Genomic DNA, 19590 nt, shown 5'->3' on the forward strand with positions numbered 1-19590 from the left:
TTTCCAGTCACTTTTCCCTGCAGATCAGGTGGGAATGGTCATTGGGTTGGTTGCGTTACTGAACCATTAAACTAGAAATAACGTCTAATGACTGGCCATTTGCCAAGACGGAGCAAAAATAACGCGCACAACTGCTGGAGAGCTGGTAAATTCTAATTGTTACACTCATGGCTTTCAGGGAACGGAATGTATCCCTAATCCAGTAGGTTCTCACACAAACAATGTCAACCATGTTAGTGTGGGACTGAAATTATTCATATACCACAAACCGCATAAATATAGTAGCAATAATAAGACAACGCTGAGTAGTGATGTGATCCCCATCTATGTATATGAAAGAATTAGATAGATAAAATCTGGAGAAGATGTTTCCATGTGCGGGGAAAGCAAAACCAGCAGCTATAAATATACAATTGTCACTACCAATCCAATAGGGAATTTAGCAGAAAATTCTTTACCAGAGAGTGGCTAGATTGTGGAACTTGCTAACGCAAGGTGTATTGGAGGTGAGTCACATGCACACATTTGACTTAGATAAGCAGAAAGGGAGAAATGAACATCGAACTTTACCCATAGAACCACAGAAAAATTAAGGCATGGAAGGAGGTCATTCAGTCCAACGTACCTGCACCGGATGAAAAAAAGGTGGCGGCCCAATATAACCCCACCTTCCAGCACCTGGTCCATAGCATTCCAGTTTATAACACTTCAGGTGCATGGCCAGGTATCTTTTAAATGAGTTGAGGGTTTATGCCTCCACCATCATTTCTGGCAGTGGATTCCAGACATCTACATCCCTCTGGGTGTAAAATCTTTTTCCAATCACCTTAAATCTGTGCTCTTGTTAATTGACCTGTCCATTAGGGGAAACAGGTCCTGCCTGTCCACTGTATCTAGGCCCTTCATAATTTTGTACACCTCAATTAGGTCACCCCTCAGCCTCCTCTCTTCTCAGGAAAACAACTCTGGCCGATCCAATCTTTCCTCCTAGTTGAAAAGTTCAAGCCAAGGCAACATTCTTGTAAATCTCCTCTGTACTCTCTCCCGAACAATTATGTCATTCCTGTAATGTGGTGACCAGAGCTGTGCGTAATACTAAAGCTGTGGTCTAACCAACGTTTTATACAATTCAAGCATCACATTCCTGCTTTTGTATTCTTTCCCTCGGCCAATAAAAGAAAGCATTCCATATGCCTTCTTCAACACTCTACATACCTCTACTGCCGTCTGCAAGGACCTGTGGGCATGCACTCCAATGTCTCTTAATACTTCTACCCCTCTCAATCTCCCCCACCCACCCCCGTTTCTTGTGCATTTTCTTGCTGTGTTTCCCCTCCCCAAAAGCATTACTCTTTATTCCAATTGTTCTAAATGATGTGAATTGGGGAGGCGTCGTGTGGAGCTCAAACGCTGGCATGGATCAAATGGGCCGTGTAGCCATTTTGGTGCTGTAAGTTCCAGTCAATTAATGCCATTTTCGGTAAGAATGGCTTTAAAAAATGAACGTGGAACAGTAACTAGCCGACTTTGGACTGTGCGTGCGCCCAATACTCTGTGGTTATTACCAGAGCTATTGGTGTTGAAAGACCGACTTTTTCCTTAATATTATTCAATCTTAACAAGAGTTAGAGAAGATCACAGTGTTTTCAACTCCATCAATCAGGAGTTGATCCTTGTCTTGTACCAACAATTCTGATTATGAAGTTGTCAACGCCTGCATAAATACTATTACTTAAATTGGGTCATCTTGCTGACCTGTCTATAACACAGAAACAGTCCCTGTTAAGCTCGTGCTGCATTAGAAAGACTGAGCCTGACGCAGGTATACTCGGACCTGAAGATAATTTATTTGTCGAATGTTGAACATAATACCCAACAGAGATTTGATATATCATGCCACATCCAGCTTTTTCTATGGTCGTATTCCACTTGCAAGACAATCTAAACTGATTTGCGTTTTGCAATGAAATACCCATTTAACCATGCACAAGAGAGGAAAGGGAATCTGAATGTAAAGTGCAATAAACAAAAAGATTCTGAACGGACCTCTATTTTGCCCTCCCAGGTAAACTGGGTTTGTGGGAAGGATAGATTTTCTCAGTCAAAACATCAGTCAAAGCGTAGAGTCATGCTACATTATCTGGCTTGCATATTGTTTGCACGCCCAGCATCAAGGGCCAGTTACAGTCTGATATTCTGGGCTATCCTTGGAGGGTGAGGCTCGTGACAGATTTCTACATTAGTTTCCATTCCTTAGCCGCGATACCCAGCGTGGCACAGTGGCGCAGTGGTTAGCACCACTGTCTCACAGCTCTAGCAACCTGGGTTCAATTCTGGGTACTGCCTGTGTGGAGTTTATAAGTTTTTCCTGTGTCTGCGTGGGTTTTCGCTGGGTGCTCTGGTTTCCTCCCACAGATTAATGGGTAAATTGGCCATTATAAATTGCCCCTAGTACAGGTTGGGACATATCGGAACAGGTGGGGGATGTGGCAGGAGTATTGGATTAGTATAAATGGGTGGTTGATGGTCGGCACAGACTCGGTGCTGTATCTCTAAATAAAAAAAAATAACCGGACCGTGCTGATGCAACTCATCAACACTCCTGCCATTTTCTCAGCAACATAACTGCGCTTAGCCATTGTCATTCATTTTGTCATAGTTTGTGGTTGTCGCCGACAATGCCAACATTTGTTGACCATCTCTAACGGCTCATTTGAAAGTGGTGGCTACCCATGCTCTTGAAACGTCAGTCTATGTCGTTTGTTACCCACAATGCTTTTAAGGGCGGAGTTCCAGTATTTGACTGAGCCGCAGTGAAAGTATACTTCCATGTTAGGATGATTTGTGATTTGGAGAGGAATTGCAGGTAATGTTATTTCTAAGGAAAGGCCTGCTGCCTTTCCTTATCTTCTCTGTGGCAGAGTCCGAGGGATTAGACGGTGGTTTCGAAGGAGCCTTGACGTGTTGCTGCAAAACATCATATAGATAATATACACTGCTGCTACTGTGGTGGAGGTAATTAATGTCCAAAGTGGTGTGGGGAGGCCTCAGGCGGGCTGGTTTGCCCAGGGCTGTGTTGGACATCTTGTGTGTTGATGGAGCTGCACTCATCCGTATGATTTGGACCCCTCAGGGTCAGAACACAAAGACAGCAATGAAACATCTTCTGATTGTCATAGACAGGTTTCTGTTTCTTTTAAATCTCACACTGCGCAGCTGTTTATGTGGGATGAAACAAACATTCATTGTGTTAACACCAAGAGCCAGAGAGCTTGAAGCTGAGTTTTGTATCATTACTTGGCACAACGTCAACTGCAAAATGCATTTGATTTTCACAAAATGGCATCAAATGCTCCATGTTCTGATAAAATAAGCATAAGTTGTGCAGCACTTGATTGTCTATGAAACGTCAGAAATTAGAGAGAAGGGTATCAGATCAGAAATGCTTTTCCCATGACAGAAATAAAGATGCAAAGGTCTAAATCCACTGCAAAACATGCTTCTGCTGATCTTCAAAAGGCACCCTTGAGACACTGAATCATTCTAAGGAAATTTCAGTCCTGTGTTGGTCTTTTGCGAAGTGAAGGGGAGCCAGTATTGTCCAATGCCTTTACTCCTGTAGAAATTTCAAATGTATAAGTATCTATTTAGACAAGTGCTTTGTTTCTTAACTTCGACCATTGCCATCCTTTATTTGCCCAGCATCGTTATCATCATCATCTGTTACATTATTCTACCATTCTTACTTTCCACCTTATGGAAGACCTTCCATTTAGTTCGTTCCTTCCTATCCTATTTTCGTGCCTCTAAGCTTGTTTAAAACCATTACTCGCCAGCATTTTCTAATTCTGATGAAAGGTCGCATATCTAAAAGAATGACACATTTTCCCTTGCCACAATGGATGCCTGACCTACTGGGGATGGCCAGCATTTATGGTGATAATTTCAATCACAATATTTTGCTTTTCTTTAGATGGACATTAGATTGGCACATCAGAATGAAGGAGGTTTTATGCAAGTTTTATCCTTAACTTGCATTTCTTTTTGTGACACTGCAGCAGGGTCATCTAGGCTCAGTGGCTCTGTGATTGTTCTATCAAACAACAGTTGCTTTTCGGGGAAAACAAAGAGAGATAGCTAGCTTCTTCAATCTGTGTTTGAGTGCAAGATGATATCCTGCAGGCTCTGCATTAGACAGAACACCATTGATTTGACTTTTTTTAGATATAGAATATCACAGAATATCCATTTAGAGAGAAATAACATCTAGCATTTTCTTTCAGTGTCTTACCTCCTGGCGGAATGACATTAACAAAATGGTCAACAATGATGATCAAAATCACGATAAGCAATAAGATACTGAGGCAGAGCTGAACGAGGGCAGCTGTGAGATGTTGTCCTGTGGAGAAGGAGAAATATTTTTCTTTGATGTATGCGTGACATATGTTACAATTCAACCTTTCCAAAAAACAATTATAAATGGAGAAGAATTGTTTATTTTTCTTTATTCAAAAACGTTGGAAAACCCGCTGGTATTACTTGTTTTACTAAAAAAACACAATAAAAAACAGTAATAACAAGTTACATTCATAATAATACTTGAAGAAGATTAATAATTTTCTGTCAAATTGGTTAGCACATTCTCTTAGAACATGTTGAACTATTTGTCTGGAATTGATGAATAGAAGGAACCTTCATTAATGTATAGAATCATAGAAGCATGCAATGGTTACAGCACAGAAGGAGGCCATTCAGCCTGTCCTGTCCGTGCCCGCTTTCTGCGAAAGCAGCTCACTTCGTCCAATTGCCCTGCCTTTCCTCCGCAGCCCTGGAAAATGTTCTCATCATAAATTTATCCAGTACTCTTTCGAAGGTCTCTATTGAATATGCCTCACCACACTCTCAGGCAGTGCATTCCAGTCCTAACCTGGGTCTTTCATAACGTGTTAATCTTTTAAGTAGATAATTAGTACTGTTAGGCTTTTACATTGTTGTTAAACCTATCTTTTACTCTGATGGTTTCATTGACCTTTAATTTCATGTTCCCATATCCCGATTGATGCTGTTCATCCACTGCACCAAGGATTCTTAGATTCAGATGACAATTACTAAGTGTAGTTTGTCTTTACAAAATAAGTTTACATCTCAGAATCACTAACGCGGATTGAATCTGGCAATACTTAGGCATCAGGGAGGGGGACAGGGAGGGGGACCATACCTGGAAACTTTGCTCCAGAAAGCAGTCACACCCCGTGCGATTGCGTCTTCTGATTTGATCAGTGGTCAGGGATGTGCGACTGCAAGTGATGCAGGTAAGGGGACAAGCAGGCAGAAGTAGAGGAGCCTGAGCCCTTGCTATTGTTCAACAAGTTTAAGGTCCTTTCAACTTGTATGGGTGATAGTGAGGGCTGGCGTGTGTATGAGCAAACTGACCATGGCACCTTGGTACAGGGAGCCATTCGAGGGGGGGGTAGTAAATAGGAACACAGTGGTAGGAGGAGTTAGTACAATCGGGGGGATAGACACAGTTCTCTGCTAGGCATTACTCCCTCCACGCCCACACCCAAGTCATTGAAATACGCAGTGATCATAAGATACACCAGGCTCAGAAGCCTGTTTCTCTCACTCTGTCCCCCTCCCCTCTCTGTCCCTCTCGCTCTATCTCGGACAGTTGTTGGGAGCTGGAGTGCTCAGCACATAAGCTTTGAGGTTGGTTAGTTTTTTTTTGAAGTCGCGCTGTTTGTTTCTGGCTGCCTTTAAAAAAGAAGTTCGAATCCGTTGGCAAGCCCCGAATCTGTCTGAAGTTGGAAAAACACAGTCCCCGCCCTAAACATCTGTCAGCTGTGAAACTCACATCGTGATGTTTTCAAAGCCGGTCTGAAAGAAGAAGACAACTTCTCAACTCAGGAAAATATTCTTTGGCTGGATGGGAACCAATGGCTGTATGCTCGCCTGCAGGCTGCATGTTGTACAACCCTGGATGTAAACCCTCCATTGAAGTCTTATTAAAAGAACAAACGAAATCGAGGGGAGCTTTAACAGAAGTGTACAAGATTATGACAGGCTTTAATATGTTAGCTAGGGATTAATGTTCCTATTAACTAATGGTTGAAGGCTTTGGGAAAGAGATGCCTGGGGTATATGAGGAAGAACAGCAGGTGGTAATGATATGGAACTCGCTGCCCAGTGCGGCGAAAGTGAAGGCATTCAATGACTTCAAAAGGAAATTAGATGGCCACTTGAAGGGAAATAGACTTGCAGGGTTGTGGGGATCGAGCCTTCATTCTGGCGACCCTTGATCTCAGAAGATCACCTTGTCTCTACTTTCTCACATAACTGTTTATCTGGCTCTCTTCACCACTGCCCACTTCAGGTTATTGAGTCTTTGCCTTCGATATGTACATTGCAAGTCTCTCTCTGTTCAGTGCACTGATTTGATATTACCACACCTGAAAGTTCTCCACCGTATCCAAGTCGATACTATCTGGTTGCTACTGAACTTTCATTTGGTGCTTCTAACTGACTAACGGCTGCAAAAGATCATAGTGCTGCTCATTATCTGTCTGTGTATTTTGCAAGGACTCAATTTAAAAAAAAAAGAATTCTTGTTTTCAAATCCCGGCGTGGTCTCTTCCCTCCTTATCTTTGTAATATTCAATATTAATTCTTCCACTATTGGTGACCATGCCTTCAGCTGTCGAGGCCTTGACTGCTGAAAGTCCACCCCCAAAACCACTTCACGTCTCTACATCGCTTCCCTCGTTTGAAATGCGTCTTTCAACATAGGGGCTAGAATTTGGTCTGTGGCGATGGTGCTAAATGGACAATATCCAATCGGTCGCCCATTCCAAGCCACGCCAAATCTTCAAATCCATTATGGGACTGAATATCAGGCACTGCACATAATGGTGGTCAATCAGATAGTGCACATTTTGCACCAGCTGCGCGATACAATTTTCCCGGCCCCCAATTTTCTTCAGCGCAGATGCCTCTACAGAAGTTCAAATGACTGATTGAGTCACATATAGACATGTCCGGTTCAACGCCATGTCCTCATTTAGCTAGAATGTGGAAAAATGCGTGAATACAGTTTACTACAAATCTACGAAAGATATTATTTGACCAGAACCATTAACACGCAGTTGTGCGCACACTGGGTAAGAGTGGAATCATATGAAAGGATTCCTCTGGTTTCCACCCACACACTGTCTGCCAGCGTGGTCTCTTACTCCAAACGCTGGAGTTTTTTCGGGAAGTTGAAGGAAAGCGGCTGAAGTGCCTTCTTACACTGAGGAAAGATGTTTCAGTAACTGCTGGAACTCGCCACGACCAGCAAGTTTCCTAATCCTAACCCGTTATAAACCAGACTGCACTAGCAAGTGCAGTTTAACCTGACCTCTGCCCTGACTTACACCAGCAAGTTCAAATCGATGTATCCCGGATTGCTTTGCACAGCAACATGGATGGGCAACATAACCTCTGCCCACGCATCCTTGAATTCCGCTTTAAGAACCTGTGACAAAAACAGTTTCCCCTACGTTTATGTTTAACAGGGCAATTGGAACTCTTGTTGGGCGAGCAAGTACCCCCCAATTCAAGTAATCTCAGTGACAGAATCTGTTTTCATAACATACCTCGAATATATATTTGAACAGGGTCACTGTGTTTTGAATGGCTCCATTCTCCAGTCTCTGCGATTAAACATTGACATGTGTAATTCCCTTCATGACCATGACCTGCTATGAAATCGTAAGAGGTCTCACACTTTCCGTCTTTAAGATCAGTGTAGTTGATCCTATCCTGATTTCTGCGAAAGTGGATCCTCATTATGGGACACTGACAGCGACAAGTCAAGGTTATTTTCTCTCCCGTTCTGAAAGCTCTGAAGGGTGCATTCAGAGTTAAGGTTGGCTTCGATAAAGCATCTGAGAAATGGACAAACAGAACAGTTTATCAACATTTTTTTTCAATGAATCTACATTTATATTGTTGTGAAAAACCTAGTGCAATGTGTCCTTTTACAGAAATCTCATCTGTGTTGCAATGACGATAGTACCAAAAAATAACGTGCCTTTGCATTTAAAGAGCTTTATCATTGGAATTAATGAATAATTTCCAATGACTGTTGAGGCCGTAATAACATGAAAGTTTCAACGAACAAAGAAAACTGCAACAGCAGCCATTTTAAACACAGTTATTTATTACACCATAGGAAAGGCTGAAGGGGAAATTACATGATTTCTGATAGCAACATGCAGGGTTTTAAATGCAGTTTAAAATAGGGGAAACGTCATGATTGCCGCTTCGTAATAGGGACTTTATTGGGAATATTAAAACTTTAAGAAACTGTTGTAAATTTCCCACCATAATTTAGCAGAAATTTTGCAGACAGAATTCGAAAGTTAGCTATGCAGGTGACTACATCCACATTACCAATCCTGGAACGATAAAAATTGGAGCTGAATAAGTGTCCAGAATTGGAAGATTACACAGATGCCGAATTGTTGTCGGACTGGCAGAGACTGGAGTGTCGAGGTCATGCAGGGATTTGAACAGAAGGATAAGAATTTTAAGGCTAGAGGAGTCTATATATATATAATATTGTATACATGCACCAATTTTCCTCACTATACTTATAGAATTATGAGGGCTGCTTGGATGGAGATGGTGTTATTTATTTGGGGAAAAACTTGAAAGTCCATCAGACCATGTAGAAAACGGAAGAGTTCCTAAGTGTATATAGACTGTTTTGCATACATTATCAATATTAGGCATATTTAGTTTGGTGAACTTTTTTTCACTACATTAGCACAAGGGAAGATGGTTGTGGTTGCTGGAGGTCAATCATCTCAGTCCCAGGACATCACTGCAGGAGCTCCTTGGGGTAATGTCCTGGGCCCAACCATCTTCAGCTGCTTCATCAATGACCTTTCCTCTATCATCAGGTCAGAAGCACAGTTCCTCGCTGATGATTGCACAATGTTTAGCACCATTCGCAATTCCTCAGATACTGAAGCAGCCCGTGTCCAGATGCAACAAAACCTGGACAACATCGAGGCTCAGACGGATAAGTGGCTAGTAACATTCGCACCACATAAGTGCATGGCAATGGCAATCTCAAACGAGAGATGATCTAACCATTTGGCCTTGATGTTAAATGACATTTCCATCGCTGAATCCCCCACTATCAACTTCCTGGGAGTTACCATTGACCTAAACATGAACTTCACCAGCCACACAAATACTGTGGCTAAAGGAGCAAGTCAGAGGCCCGGAATTATGTAGCGAATAACTCACCTTCTGACGCCCCAATGCCTATCCACCATCTACAAGGCACAAGTCAGGAGTTTGATGGAATAATCTCCACTTGCCTGGATGAGTGCAGCTCCAACAACACTCAAGTTGCCACACACCCTCCAGGACAAAGCCACCCACTTCATTGTCACCCCATCCACCTCATTCAACATTCACTCCCTCCACTACAGAAATACAGTGGCAGCAACGTGTACCAGCAGCAAGATGCACTGCAGCAACTCGCCACGACTCCTTCGACCGCATCTTCCAAACCCATGACCTCTTCCAACTAGACAGACAAGGACATCAGATGCATGGGAGCACCACCACCTTCAAGTTCTCCTCCAAGCTACACACCACCCTGACTTGGAACTATTTCGCCGTTCCTCCACTGTCACTGGGTCAAATTCCTAGAACTCCCTTCCTAACAGCACTGTGGGTGTACCAACACCCCAAAGACTGCAGCGGTTCAAGAAGGCAGCTCACCACCACCTTTTCAAGGGAAATTAGGAAAGGGCAATAAATGCTGGCCTAACCAGTGACGCCCACATCCTCCAAACGACTAAATAATAAAAATAAATTAAACAGCAATTTTAGTTTTCTTTGCTTTGACATATTTTGCGCTAAAACTGTGAGGAGCGAACTTATGCAGCCCATGCAACAAGGAAAAGGTAAGACAGTTGATCAAAACTAATCCCAAGTGAATCTCTCCAAGCACGTTCGTAAATGTCGTTTGTATTGCATTTGAAGTCCATTACCAATTATACATTGATATGATCGAAGGAATAATTCTTTCAGATAAATTGCTATAAAATATTTGATATTTGTTGACCCATGCATTGCATGGTAATCCCTGTATCTTAAGTGAATGGCGACTCCATCAGACCTTCGCTAAACTGACTGATATCAAGAACTACGATTAAATCTAGAGCCATTATAAAGTGTATTTATGGCAAAGGTCGCATTCGGCTAAGCGTCAGATGTATTAAGCGACTGGTTCCCTTTTATGCTTTTTGTATAAGTAGAATACCCCTTTGTGGGGGGCATGGTATGTTTACAGGTAGCATGAACTGTTTCTCCATTTGAAACTGCATTGTACTCTAGGTCCATGGAGATTCCCGGCACTTGAAGTTTATTTGCAACATAGTTACTTCAAAAACAAATGTCCTACAAAATGTTTCCAGCGTCTTAAATTATACTCTATGCAATATATATATATTGCAAATTGTGCCATTCAGTTAAAACTAAAAGTATATGACATAAGTTTCACATAAATGTTGCTATTAGGTAATATTTACAATATAAGATAGGATGGTAAAAAGCGTGAAACCGACTGTGCCTATTCTTTATTTTATTGCAGGGCATTTAGTGCATCCCATTTTGTCTTCGTTCAATAATGAACACAGAGTGGTCACTTACATAGATTCTCAATTCTGTATGGACAGTCCTAACCATCCGCTGTCTATTTATTTAAAGAAAAACTGCATTTATATAGCGCCTTTCATGACCACCAGACGTGCAAACCGTTTTGCAGCTTCTGAAATGTAGCAAACGTCGCAGTCAACCTGCACAATCAGACATCCATAAACTGCCATGTGATAATGACCAGATAATCTATGTGTTTCTAATATTGATTGCGGGCTAAATATTGGCCAGGACCCAGAGTTAGCTGCAATGCTTTTGTTCGAACTATTGCCAGGGGGTCTTTCACATTGAACCGAGCAGGCAAATGGAACCTCGGATTAACTTTTCATCCAAAGGATAGCATCTACGACAGTGCAGCACTCTCTCAGTACTGAAGTGGAGTGTCAGCCTTTCTTGTGCTCAATCTTGGAGCGGGAACTGAACGTGGAACCTTTGTGATTAAGAGGCGTGAATTGAATTTCACATTCTTGCACCAATCTTTTTCCATTCGGCTCCCATTAGCTCTTCACGCCATCGATCCAGTCGACCATCTATGACCATCTGTAGGATCAGTTTTAGGATTATTCTGCTCTAAACCCGTTTAGTGCTTAGTTCCTCCGGCGCATGGAACTCGGATAGTAAATGTTAATACAATAGATCAACAATTCAGCCACAGTTGACTTTTGCAGATAAATTCTTACATGAGGGTTGGAATTCAAATTAGTTCATCGCCTGCGTTCATTCTAAAATGACTGATATTGAGACATGAGCACATTAAAACACGTGTTGATATGTGTTGCTCCCTACCTCGCACAGTAATCTTCGCCTCTGTACTGAATGGCGAATGCACCAACTTTCTGAGAATCTCCGTTTGATATCGGCAGCTGTAATTGCCTGCCGACTGTTTGTTTTGAATGTCGATGGTAAAGGTCACAGTTCGAGCAGCATCAGAAGCATTATGGGACAGCAGAGGTGACCTTTTGTTACTTTTGTATAAGTGAAATGTCCCCCCTGCGGAGCGAATGTCGCCTTTGCAGCTTATATGGAGTTTTTCTCCGATTGAAACGGCACCAGAGGCTGGCTTCGTGACAATATTCGGCATTGCGACTTCCTCTGGAACAATATTGGAATGCATAACAGAAAAAAAACAAACATATGAAATTGTATAGCACAATTCGACGGAATGGCACATTGAGACATTCAACATGTAATCCTATTTCCACATAAACATCGAATCAAAACAATAAACCGGATACTGAGAAGGGTAAATACGAATGTGCAGGCTATTTCGTCCAGTCACCTTTCGCTGCCTTTCAAGAATGAACCTTGGACAGTCTATTAGTGCACATGTCTATACTGCCTGCTCAATCTTGACCATCCTTGAGCTCAAAAGTTTACCATTCCCCTTCGATTCTCACGTCACTCTTTATCTGGGTCTCTTCACCTCTAACGCTTCAGTTTCTGAAGTCTTTGCCCCTGATTTGCACATTGCAACTGTCTCTCTGTTCAACCATAAATGCTGCATTACCATACCTGAAAGCTCTGGAATTCTGCCCCTAAACCACTCCACCTCTCCACATCTCCTTCTTGCTTTGAGATGCGTCTTCAAATCTACCGACTAGAATTTGATCTCAGAAAGTGTTACAGACTGGGCCTGAAGGGATCGGGTGCACGTTTCATACCATGCCACATATTTAATTCCATTCACTGCAATTACGGGCATTTTGCATAATGTTGGCCAATGGAATGCTACCCTTTAATACGAGAGGAATTGGAAATAAACGTAAGGATGCTATGCTTCAGTTATACAGGACATTGGTGAGAACACATCTCGAATACTGCGTGCAGTTTTGGTCTCCTTATTTAAGGAAGGACGTAAATGCGTTGGAGTTGATTCAGAGGAGGTTTACTAGATTGACACCTGAAATGCGAGGATTTTCTTATGAGGACAGGTTGGTCAGACGGGACTTGTTTTCACTGGAGTTTTGAAGAGTGAGGGAAGAGCTGAGTGAAATATATGCGATCCTGAACGGCCGTAACAAGGTGGATTTGGAAAAGGATGTTTCCTTTTGTTGGTGAGTCCAGAACTAGGGGACACTTTTAAATTATGGGTTGCCCTTTTACGACAGTGATGAGGAGTTTTTATTTTCTGAGAGGGTTGTGTGACTTTGAAACTCTCTGCCTCAGAAGGTGGTGGAGGCAGGGATCATTGTATTTTTTTTAACGTGGAGGTAGACACAAGGGAATCAAGGTTATCAGGGGTAGATAGGAGTGTGGAGTTCGAGACAGAAACAGATCAGCTATGATCTTGTTAAATGGTGGTGCAGGCTCGAGAGGCTGAATGTTGTAATGTCGGTCGATGCGATACTGCACGTTTTACACCTCCGCCCCAGCTGATTTGACTAGCCTCCAGTTTCTCTGTAGAAAACCAAGTGACTGATTGAATCACATATCAAACTTTCCAGTTCAATATCATATCCTCACTTAGCTGCAGTATTTAACAATGCATGAATACATTTAAGTGCAAATACACCAATGGCCCGTTGCTATTCCTCTACCAGAAGCGCCAAAAAGGAGATGACAAGAGTGATTATATTGAAGGGTTGCTCTGCCTTCGACTCACTCTCCGACTGCCAGAGGGGTCGCTTATTTTAAAAAAAAGACATTTTCTGCAGGTTGAAGGAAAGCAGCGGAAATGCCTTCTCAGAATGAGCAAATATGCGCCGACAACTGCTAGAGCTGTCCACCATTAGCAGGCTCCTAACCCAAAACCGTTCCATATGAAATTGGAGTTTAAAAAGACCTATAGACTGCTTAACACCGTCAGTTTCAAATCGATGTACCCCGGATTGCTTTGCATAACGAGACGAACACGCAAATATAACTGACGTCCGAGGGTCCATGAATTACGCCTTAAGCACCAGTGACGAGAACAGTTTCCCCTGTAATTAACATGACAATTAGAACCCTTAATCAAATATGTACCTCGAATATGTATCTGAACAACGTCGCTTTCATTTGAATATCTCCATTCATTATTCTTCAAGACTATACATTGGCATGTGTAATTCCCGTCATGGGCATGGCCTGCTATGAAAGCTAATGAGATCTCACACTTCCCGTGGTTGATATAACTTTGGTTGACCCTATCCTGACTTCTGTAAAAGTGGATCCTCGTGATGGGACACTGGCAACGACAAGTCAAGTTTATTTTTTCCCCCATTAGGAAACCATTGAAGGGTGGATTCAGAGATAAGGTTGGTTTCAGTAAAACATCTGAGGAATGGACAAATAGAACAGCTTATCGACGAAATTCTTTTCGTAAATTTGCTTTTCGCTTATTATAATAAACAAAGTTCCATGTGACCTTTACCAAAACAAGAAACGCATCCGTGCTGCAATGACGATAGTGTCAGAAGACAGAACGCCCTCTGCTTTTAAATAGCTTTGAATTATCAAACAATTTTTGATTATGGTTAAGGTCGTAATAATGATACAAATGTTTCAATGAACCTAAGAAGAACACTTGTAACCAATTTAAACACAGTTATTTATTACACCACAAGAAAGGCTAAAGCGAAACTGCATGCTTTTGGAGAGCAAAGCGCATGGTTGTTTAATACAATTTAACACACGATATTTGCTGGATAGTGAGGACAATCTCTTTCGGAATATTGGAACTTGAAGAAACTACTGCAAAATTTCCCATAACAATTTATGTAAAGGGTCAGTGCGCCCTGCAGTTTTACAGCTTTCCCCAGTACTAAGTCGTTGGGTATCATGCCAATAGTACCCTCAGGTTCAGGTTAGTGAATTGGTTAGTAACATTTACTTCTGAAGACTCACAGTTTGTTCCCTGTCCGACTAGCAAATGGAGATGAACTGCAGAAAAAACAAAATACGAAGAAAGTAAAAAAAAATGCACATCGATATTTTAATGATCTCCAACCAAATGTACCAATTCTCAGAGGATCGATATAGCCACTTCCTAAATTATCATTGTATTAGGAACATGAGGAAGAGGCGAAGGTCATTAAACTTCTTTCATCTGCCCCACTGTTCAATTTTATAATAGCTCACCTGTATCTCAGCTTCATTTTCCTGACTTCACTCCATAGCCCTCAATACCCAAAGTAACAGCTATTGATCTCAGCTTTGAAGGCTCAAGTTGACGGTTTACACCCAAGTGTTTATTTTGGGTGAGAATGCGACAGATGCCCACTGTGTTAGGAAGTACTTTCTGAGTTCTCTCCTGAATCGCTGAGTGCTCAATTGCAAGTTGTGTGTTCTCGATTCTTCTAAAACTTAGTTTGCTTTTAGGTTCCCCATTATAGTAGAACCAGTTTTTTTCATTATCCGTGTCTCGATCAGATCAACCTGTAATCTTCTATACTCAAAGACTGCAAGGCATATTTACACAGTTTGTTCTCATGCTTTACATAAAGTTTGCATTTCTCGGAGCAAAGGAATATCGGAACAGCCCCTAGCCTGTTACGCCATTCAATAAGATAATTTCTGATTTGCATTCGAACTCCATCTGCAAGCCTTGGCTCCATAATCTCTGAATAAGAAATTTAATCATCTTGGCGCGTAAAGCACTATGCACCTCAAGGTATAAAAAACATTGAGATAGCATCTTTTGCATTCCACCGCCCATTCGGTGAAACACGAGTTCCCTAATTCGGACCTATAGGGTCTGGAGGTGATTTCAAGTGCTTGGATCCTTGTTTTGGATTCTGCAACAGTGAACAACTTTTTCGTTCTCTATATTTTCAATTATTGTCAAAATCTTAAAAATCCCGATCAAAATAATCTTTTAGCCTTCTCTATTCCAGGCAATGCAAGCTTTCGTCATTAGTTGGGGCCCTGGTAACATGTCCGGGACGAGGCGCAGCACTCCTGCCAAGGGCAATATTTTCTCATGGCATCAATGAACTATGACGCACACATCTTGAATCGTAATTACATGACGAACAAAATCATCTCACTCCGGTCACATTGAAAATGATTTGTTTTTGAAAGAATCTCACTCTGTCATGTAGTGGAACTAAATTGTTTTTCGTAACCTGTAGATTATGGCGAAAACAGATAGCTGCATTCATTATATAATAATAATATAATAATAATATAGCTGCATTCATTGCTATATACACATGGAAGGTGAAGTAGACGGAAAAAGTGAGTGATGGACATAAAGCCAGTTAAATATATCGATATCATTTTTCTTTTTTGGGAACACATATCTTCCCTTTACTTCCTTTCAGCTTGCTTTCATGAGGAGAGTGGTCAAAAAATGACTGGAGTGTATGTGTTTTCCCTCTGTGATGATCTAAGACCACGATTTTTGGACTTTACCCTGTAAAGTTGTATTTATAATCCCTATAATTTCAATAAGTATGTCTAATATGTGAATTTTGAAGAAAAAGTAGTTTCTCCGACCTGAGCCCTGATCCTGCAAGGCTTCAGTTCAGGCGGCTTTCTGAACTGTTAAAAGTTCTATTGAAAGAAAGATCCTTGGCTTAAAAGTCAAGGGAGAGCTGCCTCCACCTTTGTTGGGCGCCGCCAGTATTTTCGCGTGGCTCAGCCCTTAATTGTCCTCGGTCGGGACATCCGCACCTCTGAGGCTGGCTGTCCCGCCTCCAAGAGCTGCCAGCCAGTCAGACGGCAACTCTTCAGCAGTGCAACCAGGAGCAGCGGTTACTGCTGGGACTGCACCCAAAGAGAGGTGGTGTGATGGACTTCCCCTCGGAACAAGAATGTGGGGATCAGGCTTTATCCGCAAGGGTAGGGGGCTGGGAGTTTATGGCAGAGGGGTGGTTTTAGCAGGGGACAGCCCATGAAGCTTGAGGAGCCCACCACAAGCCACAGGGTGCCAGATCAGGCGGGCCCTTCTGCAGCCCTCAAGTCGGCTGCCAGGTTTTCCTGCGTCCTGCTCCTCTTCGGGTGCTGAAGTTACCGTCAGCTGCTGGTAAGATACTAGCAAGGAGGCCCGTAAGTGGCACTTTACTGGGTCTCAGTTGGCTTGGGTCGGACAGGCCGTATGCCACCACTACCCACCACTCCCATACACCCTTCGCTAGTAAAATAGCGAGGGGCGGGTGAGGTGGTGGTTAGGCAACTGGATTTGACTCCCCCCCGCCCCTCACCGTCCCCCCGCCCCTCCCCCCACTCCCCCGGCGTCCGCTTCTGGAGCAGGGCATAAACATCTGGCCAACTTGTCTTTCAAGGCGGTAATGAAAAAAAAAGTGAGACCCATACTCACCGATCCCAAGAACAACTGAGAAAGCAAACATGTTCCACTCAGGTTGGCACACTCTTGTCAGAATTAGCTTTTGTTATTTCTTGTTGTGACTTATTTTTGGATAATGCCTATGGCGTGGTTGCAGCTGCAGGAACAGAGATTACAACATAATAGTCAAGAATACTGTGTCACAAATTATAGCAGGGTGTTAGAATTAGTCAAGCAGTCACTGAGGAATAAAGAACATCCTTCAGTGGACAGTACATAATGTTACAAGACCTTTTCCTTCTGCCACAGATTTGGCATGCTACACCAGTATATATGCTTGCATGAGACATAAAGAAACCAGTGTGCATTTTAGGCAATCACAGTATTTTTCCTTCACCTCGCTAAAGATTTTTCACTATTGGAGGCATTGTTCTAATAATAAAGGATATCGAATTCGAAGTCAAAAGTAACGGATGCTGTCATAGGAACACGCCGAGATGGGTGGTTTCCCTTTCAGATTCTGTCTGTTGTATAACTGACTTCATCACGTTCTTTGTGCATATATTGTATTCATAAAATCTCTTCTAAAATGCAAGAACCCTGTTTTGGTTTTAGTGACAGATTTAGTTCCCGTGCTACTTGAGACAGCCTGTGGTTTTACTGTGGTCGGTAGAGTATTGAAAGGGAATGCTTGATGGCACGGCTGATCACGTTCATACGAAAACCCCAGAGATATTGTACAAAACATTTTACACATCTCCCATTTCAGATAATGATTGACTACAATGTTCTCAGAAAAGCAGTCGCTAATTAGTTCACTCTAAAACTTTTTCGTGTCCCTGAGAGACAAGATGAGCATTTGGTTGATAGCTATCTCGATATATATATATATATATAAGTATATCTGAAGATTCACAGCTACTGCAATACTAACCTACCTTCAAAGAACACAGCAGAGATGAATACGATTCAAATAACCTTAGCTGCTGCCTTTGAGAGCATGTAAGTACATAAACTGCACTTCCCTCTTTCATTTAAAACAAACTGCACAGTGAACACGTCTTCTTATTACTGATGCTGTGGCTGTGAAAATGGTTGTCAGCAGCTTTTACCACAACTATCATTTCACATAGGAAAGACGTCAAATGTAAAAAGAATACTGGATCAATCGTGATCTGAGTGCCTACTGCAGTCATCTAGTGACTCAGATCAGAACAAAAAACAATAATATGTGCAGTAGTAGACCACAAGCCTCCCCGAGCCTGCACTGCCATTCAATTCGATAATGGCAGGTCTTCTGCCCCTTGGGATCGGTGCTGGGACCCTTGCTGTTTGTGGTCTATATTAATGATTTAGACATGAATATAGGAGGTATGATCAGTAAGTTCTCAGATGGCACGAAATAGTGAGGATGAAAGCCTTAAATTGCAGGACGATTTTGATGGGCTGGTAAGATGTGCAGAGCAGTGGCAAATGGAATTTAATCCTGAGAAGTGTGAGTTGAGGCATTTTTGGAGGACTAACAGGGCAAGAGAATATACAATGGATGGTAGGACCCCAGAAAGTACAGAGGGTAAGAAGGACTTTGGTGTATTTGTCCATAGATCACTGAAGGCAGCAGCACAGGTAGATAAGGTGGTTAGGAAGTCATATGGGATACTTGCCTTTATTAGCCGAGGTATAGAATATAAGAGCAGGGAGGTTGTGATGGAGCTGTATAAAACGCTAGTTAGGCCACAGCTGGAGTACTGTGTGCAATTTTGGGAACCACACTATCGGAAGGATGTGATTGCACTGGTGAGGGTGAAGTGGAGTTTCATTAGGATGTTGTCTGAGCTGGAGCATTTCGGCTATGAAAAGAGACAGAAAAGCCGAGGGTTGTTTTCCTTAGAGCAGAGAAGGCCAAGGGGGGACATGATTGAAGTATACAAAATTATGAGGGGCATTGATAGGTTAGTATGGAAGAAACTTTTCCCGTTAGTGGAGGGGTCAATAACCAGAGGGCATAGATTTAAGGTAAGGGGCAGGAGGAATAGTGAGGATTTGAATGGAAGAAAAAACGATTGGAGGGTGGCTGGAATCGAGAGCGCACTTCCTGAAGAGGTGGTAGAGGCAGCAACCCTCACAACATTTAAGAAGCATGTAGATGAGCACTTGAAACGCCACAGCATCCAAGGCTACGGGCCAAATGCTGGAAAATGCGATTAGAATAGTTAGGTGCTTGATGGCCGGCACAGATCCGATGGGCCGAAGGGCCTGTTCCTGTGGTGTATGACTCTATGACTTTATGACCCTTCTCCACACCCCGCCTGCTCCCGGTGATTCTCTGAGAGACCAAAACCATTCTATCTCTGCCTTAAATGTCGAAGATGGACAACAACTCCAAACATTCCCAGCCCTCTGAGTGCAGAAATTTCTCCAGTTCCCGTTCCAAATGATCGACCTCGGATTCTGAGACTGCACCCTTGTGTTCTCGATTTTCCAGGCAGCGGAAACAACCCCTCAGTGCCAACCCTTTCAAGCCGCTTCAGAATCTTACCTGTTTCAATGGGGTCACCTCTCGTTGCTTTAAGCTCCAGAGTATCGCCATAATTTACTCAGCATCTGATCATATGGCAACAATTCTCATCCCAGAAACCAATCGAGTGAAGCTTCTTTGTATT

The 19590-nt window shown here is 42.5% G+C and overlaps 1 protein-coding gene across 7 annotated transcripts in view; it reads right to left on the reverse strand.

Annotated features, from left to right (window-relative positions):
• Positions 1–1832: 1832 nt before the first annotated feature.
• LOC137356140 (immunoglobulin superfamily member 1-like) overlaps positions 1833–19590 on the reverse strand; it is a 53584-nt gene continuing 35826 nt past the window's right edge. For 4 of the 7 annotated variants that reach the window (XM_068021946.1, XM_068021947.1, XM_068021949.1 and 1 more), the window contains 7 exons: positions 16961–17084; positions 14545–14580; positions 13684–13974; positions 11506–11811; positions 7635–7925; positions 4292–4399; positions 1833–3616 (listed from right to left, as the gene is read on the reverse strand). In XM_068021946.1, coding sequence (XP_067878047.1) covers positions 3555–3616; positions 4292–4399; positions 7635–7925; positions 11506–11811; positions 13684–13974; positions 14545–14580; positions 16961–16991 — 1125 coding nt within the window. In that variant the 5' untranslated portion in view covers positions 16992–17084 and the 3' untranslated portion in view covers positions 1833–3554. Of the gene's footprint in view, positions 3617–4291; positions 4400–7634; positions 7926–11505; positions 11812–13683; positions 13975–14544; positions 14581–14778; positions 15765–16960; positions 17085–17865; positions 17983–19466; positions 19486–19590 lie in introns of those variants that run through there. The other 3 variants (XM_068021951.1, XM_068021950.1, XM_068021945.1) reach the window with 3 other exon arrangements.

The sequence above is a fragment of the Heterodontus francisci genome, chromosome 45, assembly GCF_036365525.1.
Source record: "Heterodontus francisci isolate sHetFra1 chromosome 45, sHetFra1.hap1, whole genome shotgun sequence".
NCBI lineage: Eukaryota > Metazoa > Chordata > Chondrichthyes > Heterodontiformes > Heterodontidae > Heterodontus > Heterodontus francisci.